At 42.6% G+C, this 22805-nt stretch overlaps 1 protein-coding gene across 2 annotated transcripts in view; it reads right to left on the reverse strand.

Moving 5' to 3' along the window:
- The window catches only part of HMGXB4 (HMG box domain containing 4), a 54049-nt gene that overhangs the window by 7374 nt on the left and 23870 nt on the right, over positions 1-22805 (reverse strand). For both annotated transcript variants that reach the window (XM_006865233.1, XM_006865234.1), the window contains 4 exons: positions 8849-8930; positions 6647-6711; positions 5476-5581; positions 4482-4651 (listed from right to left, as the gene is read on the reverse strand). In XM_006865233.1, the coding sequence (XP_006865295.1) occupies positions 4482-4651; positions 5476-5581; positions 6647-6711; positions 8849-8930 (423 nt within the window). The remainder of the gene's footprint in view (positions 1-4481; positions 4652-5475; positions 5582-6646; positions 6712-8848; positions 8931-22805) is intronic.

Here is a 22805-nt window from a genome sequence, read left to right on the forward strand (position 1 = left end):
CATGGGTGACCCTGCTGGTTATTTAAAATACCAGTGGGGGTGGTATAGCCCTCAGAATCACAGCAATTCAAACCACCACAGCACGACAGACAGATGGGGTGGCATAGCCCTCAGAATCACAGCAATTCAAACCACCACAGCACGACAGACAGACGAGTGGCGGTTGCGTGGCTGCTGTTAAATAGAAATCTCTTTGTGCTAGGGCCCTTAAGTCTGGCTCAAAGGCGGGGTTTCTGTTCTTGGATGTCAATCAAGAGGCAGAAGCACAGCAGGGGCGACTGGTTTGTAGCGTGACGCTATGGGCTGCACTTGTGGGTCTCTAAGTTGGTCGACCCCGCCTCAAAGCCAGGATCCAACGGTTAGGCTAGAAAGGCACTCTCGCGTCCGGGGTAAGTAGGACAGCCTGGCTGGCCCCTGGAGTCTTCTTCCCGCTAGGTAGCGTCTCCCCATTGACCTGGTCTCCAGACACCTCTCACCCCGCTGCTCCGTGGTCTGGGTTTCATTTAACACCTCCACCAGGTCTGTGCAGTTCTCGCACATCTCCATTTTGATATGCATTAGAAAAGATTTCCCTGGAATACCACACTTGTGAATTGAAGACTTTGTAACAAAAGCATGGGCTGATTTGTTTAAAAAAAAAAAATACACTAAACAACAGCAGTAAAAGTGGCATGTGAAAACTGCAAGATTGTGAGAATATATGCAGATGAATGAAGTCTGGAAAAAAGTAGACTAGAAGGGACTGGGACGTGACTGCTACTTGGTCTTTGTTCTTGTGGCGGTTAGTGGTGATAGATAGTGGTGATAGATCCACAAGTCTATGGTCCTGCCTCATAGCGACCCCACGTGAAACGGAACCCAACACTCTCATCTTGCACCATCCTCACTCTGTCAGCCTAGCTCACTGAGGGTCTTCCTCTTTCTCACTGGCAGTCTACCAAGTATGATGGCCTTCTTCAGGGACTGGTCCCTCCTGATAAGGTGTCCAAAGTGTGTGAGGCAGAGTCAAGCCATCCTCGCTTCGAAGGAGCTTTCTTGGCTGCACTTCTTCCAAGACAAATTTGTTTGTTCTTTTAGCAGTCCAGGGTATATTCAATTCAAAGGCAGGCATCAATTCTTTGATCTTCCTTATTCATTGTTCAGCTTTCACACACATGAGGCTTGGGTCAGGAGCACCTTTGTCCTTAAAGTGACACGTTCACGAGGTCTTTTGCAGCAGTGTCCAATGCAGTATGTTGTTTGATTTCTTCACTGCTTTCATGGGTACTGATTATGGATCCAATTGAAAACGTCAATAAATTTGGTATATCAGTCAATCACACCCATGGCTAGCAGGTCAGTTCTGACTCACAGTGACCCTATAGTTGCAGGGATTTGGAGGCTAGGTACCTTACAGGAGCACACAGCCTCATCTTTCTCCCAGGGCTGGAGAGGCTGACCTTGCAGTTAGCACCCTGATGCCTAACCCACCACCCTGACTCCTGTGAACCAATAAAGAGTTTTTAAAGAGTGCCCTGGAGACTCTGCGGCCTTCTTTTTGGGTTCCCATGTGGGAGTGACTCATTCGGAGCAGCTACTCACAGAGGCTGGCTGGTTTAAAAAGGTTAAATATAGAGACGGGGGCGCTCCAAAATGTTTGTGGGAAAATTCCATTATCTTCTTTTTTTAACGTTTTTGTGAATTGAGTGAAGATTTACAAGACAGACATCACTTTTACATTCAAACAAATCATCCACTTTATTTCATTTCAATGACTGCAATCCTTTTAATTCTGAATTCTGTCCTTGGGTACATGCTGCCCTTTTGATCTTGAATGGTTGAGTGTTGGTTGTTCTCCTGATACACTATCTATAGCTTGGCTGAAAACTGAGCCATGGGGGCAGCGAGTCTGTAGTTTCAGGGTTCCACCAGTTTGATCTGATTGGTAAACCTGTTGTTTTTTATGATTTTGAGTCGTTCCACATTTTCTCCCACTCCATCCAGCACCTTCTAATCTGATCCCTTTTAAAGCAGTTGGTACTGGTAGCTAGGCACCATGCAGTTCCTCTGCCATTGTCTTTTCATTCCACTCTTCCTTCCAGGAGCTCTCTGAATCCCTCTTGTTGTATACTATCTTTACAACTAAGCTTTAAATTTCCTGATCATATTCTGTTATTCAGATCTTCTATTCCCCTGAGTTTCTGTAGTAATGCCTAAGTACTCAACAAATATTTGCTAAACTAAACAGAAACATCAGAGAAAATTTGGTATATGGAAAGTGCTTAAAATATCACTTTTTTTTGTTAACTTAATTTTTTTTCTTTTTAGTTTTTTTTTTTTTTTTTTAAATTGTGAACTGAGTGATTGTTTACATGGAAGAACACTGGCTTTACACCATCATCTCATTGCAATGATTACAATCACCTTTGTGCATCTTCATTTAACAGTATTTGCTTTCACTTCCTCTGTTTTTTTTGGGGGTGTTGGGTGGGGTGGGGAGATGTACACAAAAACACTCAGGAATATATAATAATTGAAAAAACCAAAGGGCACATTCTGTAAGCCTGCCTCCTGGCCACCAGCTCTCAGTCCCTCTCTTCCCATGAGTCTAGAGTCCTCAGTTGCTCTCTGTCGCCATGTCCCCATCTCTGGTGTCACTGCTTCTCTGGATAAGGTCTCGCATTCCGCTTGTGCTCTTCTCCCTTGATGGTTCTTGGGTCCTCTGTTTCTGGACTGTAAGATTAACTACTCCTTCATTTTTGATACAAAACTTCTACCTTTACAGTTGTGACAGTCGCAATTAGTAACGATGACAATTACCCACTATTTAATCATAAGAATCTTATCCCCATCTCTTTTCACTGTCTAGACAAGATGAAAACTATTCTGTGGGGACTCTATCTTCCCCCTCACACTATTAAACTAAACTCCCTCTTGAAACCTTGTAAGCCAGTCACTTCGTGCCTTTATCGCCCCCTCATTTTAGGTAGCCAGTGTCTAAGTTGCCCATCCCTATCTACCCTGTGTACAGAGGGGATAGCATTGATACTTGAGATGAAGACTCCTTCCCTCTCTGTTGGTATTTTGAGCTACTAAATCCATGAGTATAGGGCAAGTTCAACAAATTGTAGCAATTTACCCTTGTTTCCTTTATCAAGAATTGTTTTGTTTTTTTGTTTTTTTAATTTTTCTCTACTTGAGTTCTGATTATCAAGCCATCGAGGATAGGTCAAATGGGTACTATCTGCAACTTTGGGCATTCTTTGTGCATCTCCCCTCACTTCATATCAGCTGGATGCTTCACTCTCAGATCTAGCCCTCCATGTCTATGTCCTTGCGCATGGGTTCAGGAGTGTCCAGGTCTCACCACACTTTGGACCAAGCAGCCCTTCATCTTCTCTCTCTCATCTCCAGGTCAACAGGGGTCTATGGAATGTGGCTGAACTCAGCCATTTCTTCATTGCTGCTTTCCCCCCTCTTCCATTCACCAGTAGACCAATGTGGTTGCCAGCAAGCTTACATGTCTGGTCATGTTTTCCCTTTGAGTTTCAGTCTTGGGGGGGGGTTTGTCCTGAAAGGACTTGATCGCTTGCACTTTATCATTGTGAACTTCTAACTTTTTAGGAAATGTTGTTGTTGCTGTTAAGTGCCGTCCAGTCTTCTGACCCACAGTGACCCTGTACAGGGTTTCCAAGAAGCAGCTGGTGAACCTGAACCACCGACCTTGCAGTTTAAATGGCTTTGCACTCTGACGCATTAACCCACAGTACCACACCAGGACTCCTTAGGAAATACAAGAAAGACTAAATATGAAAAATAATAATCACAGAAGATACAGCTTTATCTCCGTGGCCTTTGGTATTTTTTTTGTTGAATCAATAACTCAATCTCCACATAGAAGCAGGAGACTAGTTTAAAAATGGCTTTAGTAGGTTCAACTGATTTCTTTGGTGCAATGCTCTATTAGAACCCATTGGAAAGCTGAACTACACCAACACTGAGATAGCCGCGGGGGCAATATGGTGAGAAACGGAACATGGTAACAGAAATGGAACATGATAGTTTTGCAGGTTAAGTGATTTTGAGATTGAAGTTTGAAAGATAAAGCTCTCCCGAGGGCACATAGCACCATGGGATCAAGTGCAGGGGGACGAAGAGCCTGTGACTCTCCACTGCCCTGCACATGCTCCCAGTTTTCCAAGAAGGAGCGGGACTCTGAGGCTCCTCTACAAAGCTAATCTGTCTATTCAAACCGTGCTGTAAACCACAGAAAAGTTCAGACTCTTCGGCGCTCAAGTGATCAGAGCTGCCATGGGATTTGCGTTCCTCTTTCCCACTGCCTTAAGTAGGAGGTGCCTCATCTCCAGCTGTTGTTATCACCATCGTGTCTTCTTTATCACTGCATTCGGAGCATCTGGCAGAATCTACATACAGCTGTTCCCTGAATGCATATGGGGCAAGTGACTGGATCCAAGAGTCACACGGCTGACCTTTCACCTCACCTCAGTTTCCTGCAGGCGGTGTCCAATGAGGCTTAGGGACTCTCCCAACAGCTGGAGATGAGCAGCAACATCAATGGGCTCTGTCTCAGGGGTTTTGGCTGGTGAGGTTGGTAACAGCATGGTACTGGGTGGAGACTTCTTTTGGGGTGACAATACTCCTGTAGAAGCAGCTGAGAACAGAGGGAGAAAGCAGAGAGGTCAAACTTGTCTGATCTCGAACACCACAAAATCGTTCTTCTCGATCTCCCCTTTATAATCAGCTATACTGGATTTCTGGTGTGGCGCTGTGGGATAATGCACTGGACCACGAGATTGTGATTTGAAATATAAGGTTGGTGGTTCAAACTCACCAGGTGCTCTGAAGAAACTCTACGTTGGGTCTCTGTGAGTCGGAACCAACTCGATGGCACGTAACAACATCAGCTGTACCAGACAATAGCAAAACTAGGATTTGTGTGCCAAATCGGGTCTGTGACTTGTTTTTGTATGGCTATAAAAGGTTTTATGTTTTTAAAGGGCTATAAAAAAAAAAAAAAAGGAGCTCTGGTAGTGTAGTGGTTATGAATTGGGCTGTGTGAACCTCAAGGTCAGCAGTTTGAAACTACCAGCTGCTCTGTAGGAGAAAGATGAAGCTTTCTGCTCCCACAAAGACTTACAGCCTCGGAAACCCTGTACAGGGTCGCTATGGGTTGGAACCGACTCAACAGCACTTAACAACAACATATAAAAACAAAAAAACTCCCAAAGCACACAACAAAGAAAAACATAAGACAGAGACTTGTGAAGGGTCCACACCGCCTAGAATATTTGCTCTCTGGCCCTTTACTGAGGTAGTTTGCTAGGCTTTGATTTATATTTTCTAAATTTTAACATGGCTTTTGTACTCTATGGCATTCTGTAATAATAGCTGGGTTTCAGGATCTGCTAGCAAACAAGCACTGCTTAGGGAAGTACTCTGGGAAAACTAAGCACTGGAGGCAGCTATGGTATCTACCTTTTACTTTCACGGAACCTTCGGAGCTGGAGGCTTTTCTTTTCACGGTTGTAGCTTCTGCTTTATTCTGTTTGTGTTGCAGATATTGAGCTTTCTGCTTCCAAATCTGAGGTCAAATCAGGGCAAAAGAAGTAAAAAGGGCATAATGAAAGGGAAGACAGTCATGGGAGAACAGACTACAGGAGAGAACAGGAACAACAGAGGAGGGCAGAGAGCGTTAGCAGCAACTTTTCAGGCTAAAGATTACAGTAGTATCTTAGTGAACTACAGTCAGACTTCAGTGTTGATAGAACGACTATAGTATGGATGCCTAGTTCTAGGATTGAGCCCTGGTGGTGCACTGGTTAAGCACCCAGCTGCTAACCAAAAGCTGCTGATTTGAATCTACTGAGCAGTTTCATGGCAGACAGACCTGGTGATCTGCTCCCATAAAGATTACAGCCTAGAACGTTCTATGGAACAATTTTCCTGTGTCACACAGAACTGCTAGGAGTCCATTCCATGTGACAGAGCAACAGGCTTGCAAAGTAAAATCCTGGCATAAACATCTGGCTCAGTACAATGTCCATGTGTCTTAAATGCTTCCTCTAGCTGCTGGCTGGCAGGGTAACAATGATGTGGACAAGAGAAACTAAGGTTAATCTTATCTGGGTGACAAATATTTTAGTTTTTTTCCACTCAGATGAGCTATACCTTAAAGCAAGATGGTTACTGGCCTTCATAGACTCTAAATCTAGTTCCCGAGAATCCCAGTGGGAAGAGATGGTAAACAAGCCCAATGTGAAAGCTCATCGCTGACTGGTTAACTGGCTCCTGTGTTGGCTGCCTGCCGTCACTGCTAAGTGAGTGACACTCTGCAGGTGTCAGGCTCCAGCTTTGGGATCTGGATTCTCCTCTAACACTTTAATCACTGCCCAAGTTAGGTCACCTTTTGCCTCACATATAAGGTTGCTAGAAAAAAATTAGGCAAGGTTCAAAACCAGTCCCTCAGCAGCTCAGTCCTTGTCCAGGGTAGACTGGCATAGTGCCCTTGGCTAAACAGACCATTTCAATGGCCATTCCCCGCCAGGATTTTCAGTATTTTTTGGCTGGAGGGCCTACAGGGCAGTTACACATTTTATGTAGTACAAAGCAATAGGAATAAGTGCTGAAAAGAAATTAGGTTACTTACCAGTTTGTCCTTTTCTGGCAATTGCTTCCACACCTCAGCTAATTTTTTACTAAGTTCCCCAAAATCTGGCATAAAAGAGTACAAGAAAAACCACACAGTAAAGATTAACTATTAACAGAACATATGATTGATGAGCGCAAAGACTGGGAGGATCACAGATGCTTTCTGAAAACCAATCCAAACCAAACCCCACTAATTGTCTTCCCATTCTTTTCTATCCAAAAAGGGCTCTTTTAGAGATCATAAGATAGGTTCAAATTCTCACACATCTACTCTCTAGGGATCTATTTCTTGTAAATCTGATATTTTCTAACTTGCTTCCACAATATAGAAGTTGTTGTTGTTAGGTGCCATCGAATCGGTACCGACCCATAGCGACCTTATGCACAGCAGAACGAAACACACCTGATCCTGGGTCAATTTCACTACTGTTGCCACGCTTGAGTCCATCGATGCTGCCACTTGGCCAATCCATCTCATTGGGGGTTCTTCCTCTTTTTCTCTGACCCTCCACCTTACCTAACAAGATATCCTTCTCCAGCAACTGGTCCCTCCTGACAATATGTCCAAAATCTGAGAGACCAAATTTGGCCATCTTGGCCTCCAAGGAACACTCTGGCTGCACTTCTTCCAAAACGGATCTATTGGTTCTTTGGGCAGCCCATGGCACTTTCATTATTCTCCAACACCATAACTCAGAAGCATCAATTCTTGTTGTTATGTGCCATGGAGTCAGTTCCGAGTCATAGTGACCCTGCACAGGGTTTCCGAGGCTGTAAATCTCTATGGAAGCAGAACGCCTCATCTTTCTCCCACGGAGCGGATGGTAGTTTCAAACTTCTCACCTTGCGGTTTGCAGCCCAATTCGTAACCACTACGCTACCAGATCAATTCTTATAGGGCTCATCAATATGTGTCGTTAAAGAAAGTGTGTTTCGTAGAATTGATATTAGAAAAGATTTTAGGATTCTACCAAACTTCTGTGAGATCAGAACCAAGGAAGCCTACACAAGCTTGAAAGCAATCTCCCATGGGTGCAGTGATGCCAGCCCACTTTCTTCTGTACAGTGATTTCATGTACATTGACATCATTTATGGTACTCTGTGTGTGCCTCACAACAACACTGGGAGTGGACAGGGCAGCTATTTTACACATTAGGCAAATGACATTTGCAGAAGTTACGTGACCATCCAAGATCTCGGGTGTAGTATTTTTCTTATTTCAACTAGCTTCAAAAACAGAGAAAAATATGTGTAATGTAACACAAATTCTCTTGGCTATACAACTACAACCAAGGGGAGCTTAAGAAAAAGGTCAACTGTAGACTCCTGGAGAATCAAACAACAAACATTCTTATATAAAGGCAGTTATATATAACTGTGTACTTAGGCACAGTATGTATGGAGCTTAGATCTAGTGGTGCAGTGTTTTAAGCACTTAAAACACTTTTGGCTGATAACTAAAAGGTCAGTGGTTTAAAGCCTTAAATCGTTGCATGGGAGAAAGACGTGGCAGTCTGCTTCTGTAAGGCTCACGCCCTGGAAAGCCTAGGGGTCGCTCTGCTCTGTGCTACAGGGCTGCTCTCAGTTGGAACTGGCTGGATGATGTTTTTAAATGTATGAACTGTGCTTCATAAATTTGAGTTTCATATGTATTGTTCCCATTTATTCAGTTTAAGAGCTGTAAAGAGAAAACTTTTAGGATGGATAAATAGGAAAAAAATGTCAAGCAATTTACAGAAATGAAGAAAGAAATGTGATTTGTATCCTTTTCATACTAAGCAAAGACACTGCTTGCTTACTGATTTAACTGCACTACTAGGAGCTCTGGTAGCGTAGTGGTTACGAATTGGGTTGCGAACCTTACGGTCAGTGGTTCGAAACTACCAGCCGCTCCGCGGGAGAAAGATGAGGCTTTCTACTCCCGTAAAGATTTACACCCTCGGAAACCCTGTACAGGGTCGCTATGGGTCGGAACCGACTCGACGGCACTTAACAACAACAACAACTCTCAGAGAAGGAGCCTGGTGTGGCGCTGTAGGATATGCACTGAACTGATAATGAAGTCGGCAGTTCAAACCCACCAGGCACTCCTTGGAAACCTTATACAGGGTCACTGTGATTCAGAACTGACTCGGTGGCATGTGACAACAACAATAACTGTCAAAGAGGCAAAAAGGTATAGGTCAGAAATGTCCTTACCTATACCTGGATGATCAGCCACGATGGTTACACGATATTCTTTACAAAACACCTGGTAGGCCGACATGTTCTTCTTTTTTGGCTAGTATTACATAGAAAACAGAATATGGTAAGACTTAAGAGAACACACATTTAGCAATCCTGAATCTATGGTAACAAAACAGAAAGGATACGGATACTTTCTCAATCAAGGGAAAGAATTACAAATCACGAACCAGCTTTCTTAAACAGGATTACCTAATTTTCAATCCGTAGTATTTAACACTCCAGAGATGAATGTCAGTTTTACTCTCAGCAGGTAAAAACTACTATGCTAGATTATTATTAAATTTCTGTGGGTTGTTGCAGTCACATGATTACTAAGATCAAGTTATGACTTGGTCGTACTAGAAAAGTCATCCATTCTTCCTATATATGATACTGTTACATATTTCTGTTAGAACTAAATGCTAAGATCTTTGCCTGGCCTGGGATGTCTACCTTGCTCATCTTTGAAAATAAGAAAGCACACTAAGAACCACAAAACTGGTATCTCCCTTTAAACTCTGTAGTCAGGAAACCAGGAGCCAATGCGTTGTTTTTTTTCTTAGTTTGATTGCTAATCTTACAGCTTCTCTGATTCTGCTGCCACTGGGGTTCTTTGGCTCAAGGTGGGCTGTAATAACTGAAGACAATTCTTGGGGACTCAATGTAAGATGAACCTCTTCTCCTTCAGCACACATTTGGTGTTACTTGAAGCATATTTGATCTTTGCTGCATTATGATAACTTCCAAAAGCAAAGTATAATTTTTGAGATACCAAAATCAAATATGCTTTCCCAGTCAGTTCAATGAGGAATCTATAAAACATAAAATGCCCATGTCTTCCATTTTATAATCATCCACAGACTGACAAGTTAGTTTTCCTACATGGAAAGGAACATTAGATATCATCTGATTTTCAGATGGGAAAATGGAAACTCCAACACTTAGCTACAAGCCAAGGGTCCAACAACTAAGTTCATGACGACATCAGCACGACGACACTCCAGGTCGGCTGACTTCCTGCGCTAATGCATTATACTATGCTTACAATAGGGCCAAAGAAAGAAATGATGTTGCTTCCATTACAGCAAAGGTATTACAAGAAGCGTGGTAATTTTACAACCTGTATCTGATAAACTGAGCTGTTTTAGGACAGATTTCTTTACAAACACATGTGAAAGCATCAAAGTATGACCATCAGTCCTCTATTCCCTCCTGAGAGAAGTCTTTTGGGTCCTGCAATTGTGACACCAACACTAGGTGCTTTAAAAGATACTGAGCACTTGTGTTTGCCTTCAGAGGAAGACTTCAGGACAGAAACCCAGTTCTGTCTCACCACTAGATTTGTATCTTGTTTTAAAACAAAGCTTGACCATACAGTTTTGTTCACCTTAGTTCTTTATGTCTTTTAATTGCTTCCATTAAAAAAGTATCCTCAGTGGGTGGAGACTTGCTGAGACTGATGATAAAAAGCCTGCACAGTGGCTCTGGCTTTAATTCCAAAGGAAATTCGCACACTATTTGAGGACTGGACATTCATGCATTCCTAGCACACCTTCCAAGGCAAGGGATTTGAATGAGAAAACATTTGGATGTGAAAAATATGGTCAGTTTGTTAAACATTCAGTATGAAAATTATATACTAGTTGTATAAAAATGGCTTCTCCATAGGTCTGACATTTACTACAGCACAAGATGAAAGAGTAGTGTATGGAAGTCTATGCAGAGCAAACTCCCTCTCTTCTGTAAAGTCAAACTCACTACTCAGTATCAAGAACATCAGGAAGAATATTTCAGTCCATTTGGTCATATTATAAACAGTTCGAGGAGTTGTAACAATGTTTTCTTAAGCACTATATGGTGCCATGGAGTCCTGGTGTGGTGCTGTAGGATAAACGTTCGATGTATTAGACACTAAAGACCGAAGACCAGAAGAGTTGTGGGATGACATCAAGAACATCATAGTGGAAGAAAGCAAAATTATTAACAAGATAAGAAAGACAGAAAAGACCAAAATGGATGCCACAAGAGTGTCTTGGATCTCTGAAACTTGCTCTCCACAGTAGAGCTGCTAAAGCAAACGGAAGAAATGAGGAGATAAAATTGTTGAACAGAAAATTTCAAAGGACAGCCCAAGAAGACAAAGTCAAGTATTATAATAAAACGTACAAAGACCTGGAGTTAGAAAACCAAAAGGGAAGAATATGTTCAGCATTCCTCAAGCTGAAATTACTGAAGCAAAACTCAAGCTTCGACTTGATATACTGAAGGAGTTTGTGTGCAATATATGATACAAAAAGCATCAAAAGATGGGATACATCGAGTCACTGTACCAAAAAGAAATGGTCAATGCTCAACCATTTCAAGAGGAAGCATGTAATCAAGAGCCAAGGGCATTGAAGGAAGAAGTCCAAGGTAGACTGAAGGCACTAGCAAAGAACAAGGCTCTGGGGAACTGCTGGCATACAAATGATAATCTTTCAATAAACTAACACAGTACTGGAGGCACTCACTCATCTATGCCAAGTAATTTGGAAGACAGCTCTATCAGGCTGACTGATTGGAAGAGATCCATATTTATGTTCATTTCAAAGAAAGGTGACTCAATAAAATATGGAAATCATTTGACAATATCATTAATGTCATATGCAAGTAAAACTTAAGATAATCCCATTCAAAACAACTGCAACAGTACACTTATAGGAAACGTCCAGAGGGTCCAGCTGAATTCAGACAAGGGCATGGACCTAGGGATATATCATTGCTGATATCAGATGGATTTTGGTTGAAAGCAGAGAATAACAGAAAGATGTTTACCTGTGCTTTACTGACTAGGCGAAGACTTTTGACTATGAATCATGACAAGCTGTGGACAACGTCTCTAGCATGGGTATTTCATTCAGAACAGTTGATTGTGCTCATGAGGAACCTGTGCATACACCAAGAAGCAGTAGTTCGAATAGAACAAGGGGATACTGAATGGTTTAAAATCAGGAAAAGTGTGCACAAGGTTGTATTCTTTCACCATACTTATTCAATCGGTATGTTGAGCAAATCATGAGAAAAGCTGGATTGTATGAAAAAGAATGTGGCATCAGGATTGGAGGCAGATTCATTAAGAACCTGTGATATGCTAATGATACAATGTTGCTTGCTGAAATGGAAGAGTCCTTAACATACTTACTGATGAAGATCAAAAATCACAGCCTTCAGTATGGGTTGCACCTCATCACTGGACCAATAAAGAACATCATGATAAATGGAGAAAAGAGTGAAGTTGTCAAAGTATTCAGTTTACTTGGATCCACTATCAACACTCAGGGAAGCAGCAGTCAAGGAATCAAGTGACATATTGCACTAGGCACAAATGTTGCACAAAACCTCTTCAAAGTGTTCAAGAGCAAAGGTGTCAGTTTGAGGACAAGGCATGCCTGACCCAAGCCATGGCATTTTCAAATAATCTTATATGCATGCGAAAGTTGGACAGTGAAAAGAAAGACCATAGAAGGATTGATGCACTGACTTGGAGAATGTTAAAAGTACCATAGATTGTCAAAAGAACAAACAAATCTGTGTTGGAAGAAGTTACAATGAGAATGCTCCTTAGAAGCCAGGGTGGATGGTGAGACTTGGTCTCTCATACTTTGGACATGTGATCATGAGAGACCAGTTCCTGGAGATGGACACCATGCTTGGTAAAGTGGAGGGTGTAAGCACAAAAAAGGAAGACCCCCAAAGAGATGGATTTGCCTAATTGCAGCAGCAGTAGGCTCAAGTGTAACAGATTGTGAGGACAGTATTGGACCAGGCAGCGTTCTGTTCTGTTGTGCACAGATTAGCTGAGTGGGAACAGACTTGATGGCAGCAAACAGGAACAATAATGTTGTCTCAGCTCCACCATATTCAAAGTATTTGATCCTGAATAAATCACAAGAGAAGTGGATAGGTGTTCTGACACATGAGACTAGAAGTAATTCAATAGCAAAGAAGGAAAAGCACAGAATGAGAATAAAGGAAGAGGGACTGGAACACAGTCAGTTTGAACTGCAAGACTTAGGGCTCAAACCCACCATTCGCTCCTCAGAAACCCTATACAGCGTTGCTATGAGTCAGAACCGACTCGACGGTGCTTAATAACAACAATCACAAAGTACCGTCCTTTCAGTTATTAATATTTACTGAGAATCATTGTGTGCCAGATATTGGGAATATAACCAAGACACAGTCTAACAAATAAGACAAGTAAATGTGTCAATAAAATAAGCTGTGAGGCTATTAAAGGAAATGCATGGGGTGCTATGGGAACATGTAATAGGAGCACTTCAATAGTATAGGAGTCAAGAAGAGCTTTTTGGGAAAAGTGACTTTTAATTTATAATTGAAAGCTGGGTAGAATTAGCCAAGAGATAATTGGTTAAGAGTGTTTTAGGAAAAGGGAAGATGTGGTAACACACAAAATAAGAAAGACGAGATATGTTAGAGACACGGGCAGATCCCACGGACAAGACACTGTCCTCTGAAGCAGGAAGCTGCATGCTCAGAGCTCTGGAGGTGGGACTGGACAAGAGCAAGTGCCGAGGCAGGGAGAGTGCAGGGTGGAACCAGAGGATAACAACAACCCGGTCCTGAAAGAGGATCTCAAGCCTCAGGAAGAAGCTGGAGTTCAGTCTTGTGAGGTCCTGAGCAGAGTCCTACTTGGACTCTGAGCCACAGAATTGAGATAACAAAGTGGTGCTGTTGTAACCCATTCAGCAGTCAGTGATGACTTGTTGCAGCAACAGAAAACTAAAACAAATTCTCTTCTACTCCCTCTGTAGTTTTGAAAATTGAAATGTGTCCCCCAAGAGCCAAAATAAGCTTTTACAAAAATGGAACTTGTGGACAAGGAGAACAGAATTACATCATTTGGCCAAAATCAGACAAAGGAAAACCCAGCAAGACCTTGATTCTCAAAATTATTCATTCTAAGACCAAATTCCTGTATTTTTAGAGATGCTGCAGAAGTGAGTTCTGGGTGCTGCATCTTCCTTATTAATTTACTGGCAGCTCTAAGTATTGTCATTAAGGTGCTCTCCTCCTTCCAAGTCCTTTTTATTGGACTGAGATACAAAGTGGCATTACGTACACACCCACACTCATGTCAGTCTTGTCAGGTGCCATCGAGTCAGAACCGACTCATAGCGACCCCATGCACAGCAGAACGAAACAATGTCCGATCCTGGGCCAACCTCACTACCGCTGCCACACTTGACGCCATCAATGATGCCACCTGGCCAATCCATCTCGTTAGGGGTCTTCCTCTTTTTCTCTGACCCTCCACCTTATCCAGCATGACATCCTTCTCCAGTGACTGTTTCCTCCGGACAATATGTCCAAAGTACGAGACACGAAGCTTAGCCATCCTGGCCTCCAAGGAGCACTCTGGCTGCACTTCTTCCAAAACAGATCTATTGGTTCTTTTGGCAGTCCATGGCACTTTCAATATTCTCCTCCAACACCACAACTCAAAGGTATCAATGTCAGTCTTACGTGTGGTCATTTGAGAGAGAGATTGACTGACTGGCAGGGATTGGGTGGACGGTCACCCACCACTCACTCTAAGAACGTGTGCCCTGGAGAGAGTGTGATACAAACCAAGGTCATGACTGTGGAGTCAGCTTTGACCCATAGTGACTCTGTTGGACAGAGTAGAACTGCTCCACAGTTTTCCGAAGCTGTAAATGTTGACGAAAGCAGACCGCCACATCCTCCCATGGATCTGCTGGAGAGTTTGAGCTGCAAGCCTTTCAGTTAGCAGTAAGTATGATAGCAGACATACATCTGCTCTCCCCAGATTCTTGCTTGTCCCCGTCAGTGTGATCAATTCACTATGTCAAGTGTGAGTCTAACATTTGATGTGAACACAAGAACTAAAATAAAATGATGGCTCCTGGACACATGTCAATTACTTCTTCTGGTACTGAAGAGAGAAATCTAGCTGCGCTGGATTGAGAAGCTATTGGCCTTCAATGCAGAACCTTCCTGAGGGACTTTCAAGTGAAATTCTATTTACCATTTCACCTTCTGTGCTAACCGTAGAATGCAACTCCATTCTCTAAACCTAAAGCTCTGATTTCATACTTCTTGTTGGTTTCAACTCCTAGCAACCCCAACCCCATACACAACAGAAGGAAACACTGCCTGGTTCTGTGCTGTTCTCACAATTGTTGTTATGTTTGAGCCCACTGTTGTTGCCACTGTGTCATTCCATCTTGTTGGGGGTCTTCCTTTTTTTCACTGACCTTCTAATTTACCAAGTGGTATGGTAGCGTAGTGGCTACGAATCGGGCTGTGAACCTTAAGGTCAGCAGTTCGAAACTACCAGCTGCTCCGCGGGAGAAAGATGAGGCTTTCTACTCCCGTAAAGAGTTACACCCTCGGAAACCCTGTACAGGGTCGCTATGGGTAGGAACCGACTCGACGGCACTTAACAACAACAACAACATGTTCTTCTCAAGGGAGTTGTCCCTACTGAAAACATGTCCTAAGTATGAGAGATGAAGCCTCCCCCCCTTCCTTGCTTCTGGATGTTGCTTGTTCCAAGACAGGTTTGCTTTTCTGGTAGTCCGTGGTACTCTGAATATTCTTCTCCCACACCATAACTCAAACGCATTGATACATTTTAGGTCTTTCTTATTCATTGTCCAGCTTTCACAAGCATGAGGTGACTGAAAATACCATGCCTTGGTTCAGGTGCACCTTAGCCTTCAAAGTGACATCTTTTCGCTTGAACACTTTTAACAAGGTCTTGTGTAGCAGATTTTCCTGGTACAATACTGTTACTTGAATTCTTGACTGCTGCTTCCACTTAGGGGATTAAAAAAAGTGTCTAGAGCACAGACAGTCTTTAAATGAGTAGTTTTGGCCAATACATAAATAGTGATTGCTCTCTCACTGTAGAAAGCATTTCCGTGTGATTCCAAAATGCAAGGCCAGTAATTTCACTGTGTTCTTCCTCAGGCAAGAAAACATACAGGGAAGCAAGTGGCCAACGGACATTACATCTGGAACAACAGTGACTATTTTAATAAAACCCTAATATTTTGATAACTTGGGTCCTTTATTATGGGGTAGCAACATACTTACAAGTAGTCCACTTACTGAATGTGACTCCTAATGTTGTAAGTTTTTATATAGTCAAGACTCTTCAAATGTTTCATGAGGTATGTCCCACTGTCTAGGCCGTTCAGTGAGCAACCCTTGGTTCTCTCTTTGTAAAACAGTTACGCTTTCGTTTTTGGGTCACAGAGCTCTGTGAGAACCTGGTGAAAAGCCTTCTTTCAAGACCATCTACAGACTCCACTTAAGAAATTATTTTAAAGGATGAAACATTTGGGGGTTACAGTGAAACAAACTTACCAATCTTAAAAATAAAACAGGTGTTTCTTAGGCTGATAATAAGAGCCCAACTCCTTCATTGTTCCAACATGCATATACATGATGCTAACAGTAACGTTCTGTTGTTGTTAAGTGCTGTGGAGTTGGTTCTGACTCATAGCGACCCCGTACAGGATTCCTGAGGAGCAGCTGGTGGGTTTGAACCGCCAACATTGTGGCTGGCAGTCCAGCCAGATCCTACAATGCCACCCCAGGAGTCCTGGTGGACGTGATGTTAACAGTGACAGCAGGCACTGGAACCTCCCAACAAGCCTCAGGGAGCTTCTGCCGTGACTGCCATTTTCAAGAGGAAACTGAGAGCTAGCGCCACACGGCTGGGGAGTGGCTGAGCCAACACGTGAACTTAGACAGGCTGGTTTCAGAGCCTTTTCTTCTGCAGCCATAAACACCCTGAGTGGGATGGCACACTTTTCCTGTACAGTGGAGAGAGCCTGGATGCCACAATCAGACAAGCCTGCACTGAAAACTGTTCTGCCGCTCACAGGTGTGTCCTGGGACAGGTTGCTGTACTTCTTTGATCTTACGTAGTTCTGTGAAATGGGGATGGTGACACCCACACCTTGTTGGGTTAGGATTACTGATACACAGTAGACAAAATGGGGTCCTGCTGTGGCATGGTGGGTTAATGTGCTGGACTGCAAAGTCAGTTTGAACTACAAGGTCAGCAGTTCAGTCTCACCAGCTGCTCCTTGGAAACCCTAATTCAGGGTCACTATGGGTTGGAACCGACTTGACGGCACTTAACAACAACAAATAGATGAAATACTTAATACAGTGCCTGGAACAATAAACGGTGTTATTCTTTGTTGTTACTTAACTATATACTATGGTGATACCCGTAAGGAAAATGCCTGAAGAAAGTCCGGCTTCCTGAGTTCTTAGTTCGCTCTCCCACCCATTCCTGGCAGGGAGGCCTTTCAGCAGCACTTCTTGCCTCCCAGCCTCCTGCTGGCTTCACTTCAGGTGCACCTGTGTGCCCTGGTCTCTGACATGTGTCGTTTGTTCCTCAACTACAATGCCTGCTCGGCCTTTATGAGTCAGTTCTGATGTTACCTCCCCAACACTCCCAGCTTCCCTTTGTCCCCCTATCAGTCTGCACATGCCTCTGGTAATACACATGGGAGACCAGACCTGGAACTCTTTAAGAGCAGACACTGTACCTTAGTCCTAATTTGTATCCCTGGCACTTGGCAAGTGTCTGGCCTAATGTTACATTTGTTACAAATAAGTGCTATATGAGTACCAGTGTCTCTGAACTGTGTGATGAGGCCAGGCTACATTCATGTGTATGATGTCATATGATTTTCATAAGACCCTAAAGGAAGTGAAGTAGGTTGGGCAGTACTTCCCCATTTGAAATAAAAAAACTGGGCCAGAGAGGTCACACCACTTGTATCTGGCCGATGTCCCTCCCTTCACTCCTAGGAGCGTTAGTGAGCTGTCTGTTCTGGAACTCATCTGACAGCACCTACTCTTTGCTCTGTAGACACCTGCTTGCTTTCTTAACTGGGTTTGAAATAGGTGAGATGACTGCAGACTCTGTGCCTAGAAAGTGGTTGCTACATTAAAAAGCAAACTACAAACATAGTCTAACATCTGGAACGAGTGACTGAGAAACAAGTTTAAAAGGAAAAAGGCTTTCAAGTCTAGCTTCTGCTTTTGAGGCTGCTAAGACAACAGCAATACTAATTATACCATCACTGAATCACACCTGGTTCAGATAGTTATATGCATCCCTTAGTTTAGTCTTCAGAGCCCATTTCACAAATGAGCACAGAGAGGTCACAGGACACAACGCTGATCATCAGTGAACTAGAACAAGAATCCAAGTTTAGGAGATTCCAGAGTCCAAGGTTTTAACCGTTTCATTATACTCTGCCTTTAAAATTAAAACAAAAACCAACCCGTATATTCCTCATACATACCTCAGACATTGGGGTCTTGTATTTGTTACTTTTTAAAAAACAAACAACAAAAACAACCCCCAATCAACACAAAGCATTAGTGAGAGAGACCTGGAATCCACACTGGACCGCAAGGTTGGTTTGAACTGTGAGGCTGGTGGTTCAAATTCACCAGCTGCTCCTTGGAAACCCTATACAAGGTCTCTATGAGTAGGAAACAACTCGACGGCACTTCACAACAAAGACTTCTTAGGACATGGCAATCATCTCTGAAAGTTTTAGAAAGGCTTGGGTTAAAGAAACTATTCAAATTCTGATGTCACCATTACTCAGCCTAAAATGGTGTCCTTTTTCTCAATTTCTTCCTTTGCCACATGTGGTAATAGTTACCACTCAAGACTGATAATGTATGTAAAACGCCTAGCAAGAGGCTGACACACAGAACGTAGCTGACAAATGGTGACTCTGCTCGTTGCCAGCCTGGTCTCCCTGGCCCAGCCTTTGGCTGCTTAAAGGAAAGGTAGACATTCTGGAAATCCAACAACTGAAGGTATACCCTCTGAGAAGGCAACAAGCAAGACATTCTTTTGAGTGCTAATGAATACTCTTTTATGTAACCACATCCTGCTCTTCTAATATAACTAAAAGAAACCCCCACCAATCCATGGGATGATCTTTAAGGGGAAACCATCAAGATCTTACCATATGATTTTCCTAACTCCTCAGAAAGCAGGACTCAAAGCAAACCAGACCAAGTGCCCCCCCAAAACAAACCCCAACAGTGAAAATGCCACTGTTCACTAAGGAGGCAGTTATTGTCCTACTAGTTAAAACTGTCCAGTAAGAGAGCATTCTCCACCCTGCTACTTCTTTCACACCACTCCCTCTTCTGTTGACCCTCTGGCCAATCTGACTTCCACTGTCCTCGCTACACTTGAACTCCAAGACCTCGCTAGCAGAAGGCTGTCTATCCTCAACCTCTGTTCCCCTCATAGCCATGCATTGCCCTCTGGTTTCTTCTCCAACGAAACTGTTCCCACTTCTTTCTCTAGTGCCCTAAATTGGAGTTCTGATGTCATCACTTAACAGTCTAAAATGTCTTCTTTTTCTCAGCTTCTTCCTGAGTCAAATGTTCCCAAAGATTCTGCTCTGGGCTCATATTTTGTTTATTGTAATCAATGCTCAACTTTTAACTCTGGTTCCAACTGCTGTGCTGAGTCCTAGGGTCTTGCGTTTCCACTACACTCTGTAAGTTCCCACCCAGGTGATATTTATACAACATTTCCTGAATGCTCACTACTGTGCATTGGGCACAGAGGTAACTCAATGCAGGCCTCTGAAATGGTAAACTTTCTCAGTTCATGATCCCTCTGTGGCTTTTCATGTAGGACTTGCTCTTGACTTCAGCAATCACAGAAAACCCAGCTTTGTAGCCATATGACACTACTGAAAGGAATGTGATGTAATAAGGTGTTGAAACTATGCACTACTTTGAGCTAGCAGTTCATGAGTTATCTGATAGATGTCAATCATCACTGTTTTCCTCAAAACATTTAAAATATCTAGGGATGCTCCTATGAGTTTGCTGCAGTCCAGCTTCTCAGAGTGCCCTGGCACACCCGAAGCATTTTGATATACATTGTTTAATCTTCAACAATCTGATGAGGTTGTTGTTGTAAAGTGCCGTCGAGTCGGTTCCAACCCATAGTAACCCAGTATAGGGTTTCCGAGGAGCAGCTGGTGAGCTTGAACTGCTGACCTTGCAGTTCAAAGCTATTTTGCAGTCTGGCACATTAACCCACAGCACCACAGTTTAATCTTCAACAATCTAATGAGGCAGGTCTATCCATAATCCCAATTTATAGACAGAGAAGTTATGTAACTTGTCCAACTATCACACAGCTTTTAAGTGACAGACCCAGGATTTGAACCCCAGTGGTCTGACTCCACGGCCAACTCTTAACCACTTGGTGTTTTAGGCGTCACTGAGTCAGTTTGTACAAGAAAAGGAAACAATGCCTGGTCCTGTACCGTCCTCACAGTTGTGATTTTTGATCCCATCATTTCAGCTACTGTCAATTCATCTCCTTGAGGGTCTTCCTGACCTTCTACTTTACCAAGATGATGCCTGTTCTCTAGACAACTAGTCCCTTCTGACAACACATCCAAAGTATGGGAAACAGGCTTACCATCCTCATTTCTAAGAAACATTCTAGCTGTACTTCCAAGACAAACTAGTTTTTTTACCTGGTAGTCCGTGGCCTATTCAATAGTCTCTGCCATGACCACAGTTCAAGGCAGCAGTTCTTTCCCAGGCTTCCTTAGTCACTGTCCAGCTTGTGCACATGAGGCAGCTGAAAAGACCATACCTTGGCACATCTTAGTAAAAGCTTTGCTTTGGAACACTTTGCAGATTTTTTTTGCAGATTTGCTCAATGCAATATATTGTTTAATTTCTTGTCTACTGCTTCTATGGGTAGCAAGGAATCCAAGTAAAATGAAATCCTTGACAAATTCATATTTTCTATGCTTATCCATATTGTTGTTTATTGGTTCAGTTGTAAGGATTTTGTTTTCTTTACATTGAGTTGTACCCCATACTGAAGGCTATGCAGTCTTTGATCTTCATCAGTATTTCAAGTCCTCTTCACGTTCAGCAAGCAAGGTGTGTCATCTTTACATCACAAGTTGTTGATGAATCTTCCTCCAATTTTAATGTTGTGTTCATCATAGAGTCCAGTTTTTCATATTATTTGCTCAGCATACAGACCCTGATATACATACACCTTTCCTGATTTGAAAGCATGCAGCATCTCCTTGTTCTGTTCTGCCTCTTGGACTACATACAGTTTCTGCATGAGCACAATTAAGTATTCTAGAGTTCACGTTCTTTGCAATCTTATCCATAATTTATTATGAGCCACAAATTTCAGTGCCTTTGGATAGTCAATCAAACACAGGTTGTTGTTGTTGTTGTTAGGTGCCACTGAGTTGGTACCAACTCATAGTGACCCTATGCACAGCAGAACAAAACACTGCCTGATCCTGGGCCAGTCTCACTATTGTCACCACACTTGAGCCCATAGATGCTGCCACTTTGCCAATCCATCTCACTGGGGTCTTCCTCTTTTTCTCTGACCCTCCACCTTACCAAACATGATATCCTTCTCCAGTGACTGGTTCCTCCTGACATTACACCTGGAATATGAGACGAAGCTTAGCCATCTTGGCCTCCAAGGAGCACTCTGGCTGCACTTCTTCCAAAACAGATCTATTGGTTCTTTTGGCAGTCCATGGCACTTTTAGTCTCCTCCAACACCACAACTCAAAGGCATCAATTCTTCTACGATCTTCCTTTTTCACTGTCCAGCTTTTGCATCCATATGAGGTTATTGAAAGTACCATGGCGTGGATCAGGCGCACCTTAGTCCTCAAACTGACATCTTTGCTCTTCAACACTTTAAAAAGGTCTTGTGCAGATTTGCCTAATGCAATACATCGTTTGATTTCTTGGCTGCTGCTTCCATGAGTGTTGATGGTTGATCCAAGAAGAATGAAGTCCTTGACAACTTCAATCTTTTCTCCCTTAGTTAGAATGTTTATTGGTCCAGTGGTGAGGATTTTTGTTTTCTTTACATTGACATGCAATCCATACCAAAGGCTGTGGTCTTTGATCTTTATGAGTAAATGTTTTAAGTCCTCTTCACTTTCAGCAAGCAAGGTTGTATCATCTGCATATTGCAGGTTGTTAACACAGGTAGACATCTGATACTCTGCTTTCAGTCAAGAAACACCTGACATTAACAATGATATGGCGTTTTCTGAATTCAGCTCCCTGTTGATATACTGCTGCAGCTAGTTTGAATTATCTCTAGCATAATTTTACTTGTAATATTATGTGTAATACGAATGACATTGTTAGATAACTGTCACATTCTGTTGGATTACCTTTCTTTGGGATGGGAACAAAAATGGATCTCTTCCAGTTGGTTGGCTAGGTAGTTGTTACCAAATTTCTTACCAAAAACAAATGAGAGCTTCCAGCATTTTATCTGTTTGTTGAAATATCTTAATTGGTATTCTATCAATCTCTGGCATCTTGTTTTTTGTCAAAGTCTTCAGAGCAGCTTGGCTTGATTCCTTCAATACCATGGGCTTTTGATCATATGTTACCTCCTGATATGGCTGAACACTGAACAGTAAGTTTTGGTACAGTGACTGTACATTCCTTCCAGTTTCTTTTGATGCCTCTTGCATTGTTCAATATTGCAGCTTGAGGCTTGCTTTTCTTTAGTCCTTTCAGTATGAGAAATGGCTAGAGTGTCCTATGGCTTTCTAACTCTAGGTCTTTGTACATTTCATTATAATACTTTGTCTTCTCACACTGCCGTTTGAAATCTTCTGTTCAGAGCTTTTACTTTAGGGTTTCCTCTGTTTTAGCTCCTCTATATTCAAGAACACGTTTGAGACTTGATTGAGATGCTTTTTTTTTTTCCCTTTTTGGAAAAACCTGAAGTACTTCTTAGAAGAACGGCCAGTTGGAATACGGCTTTAGCAGTACAATCTTGAAGAAAAAGCCCAGTCAAAGCAAT

Source organism: Chrysochloris asiatica, unplaced genomic scaffold, assembly GCF_000296735.1.
Source record: "Chrysochloris asiatica unplaced genomic scaffold, ChrAsi1.0 scaffold00076, whole genome shotgun sequence".
Taxonomy (NCBI): domain Eukaryota; kingdom Metazoa; phylum Chordata; class Mammalia; order Afrosoricida; family Chrysochloridae; genus Chrysochloris; species Chrysochloris asiatica.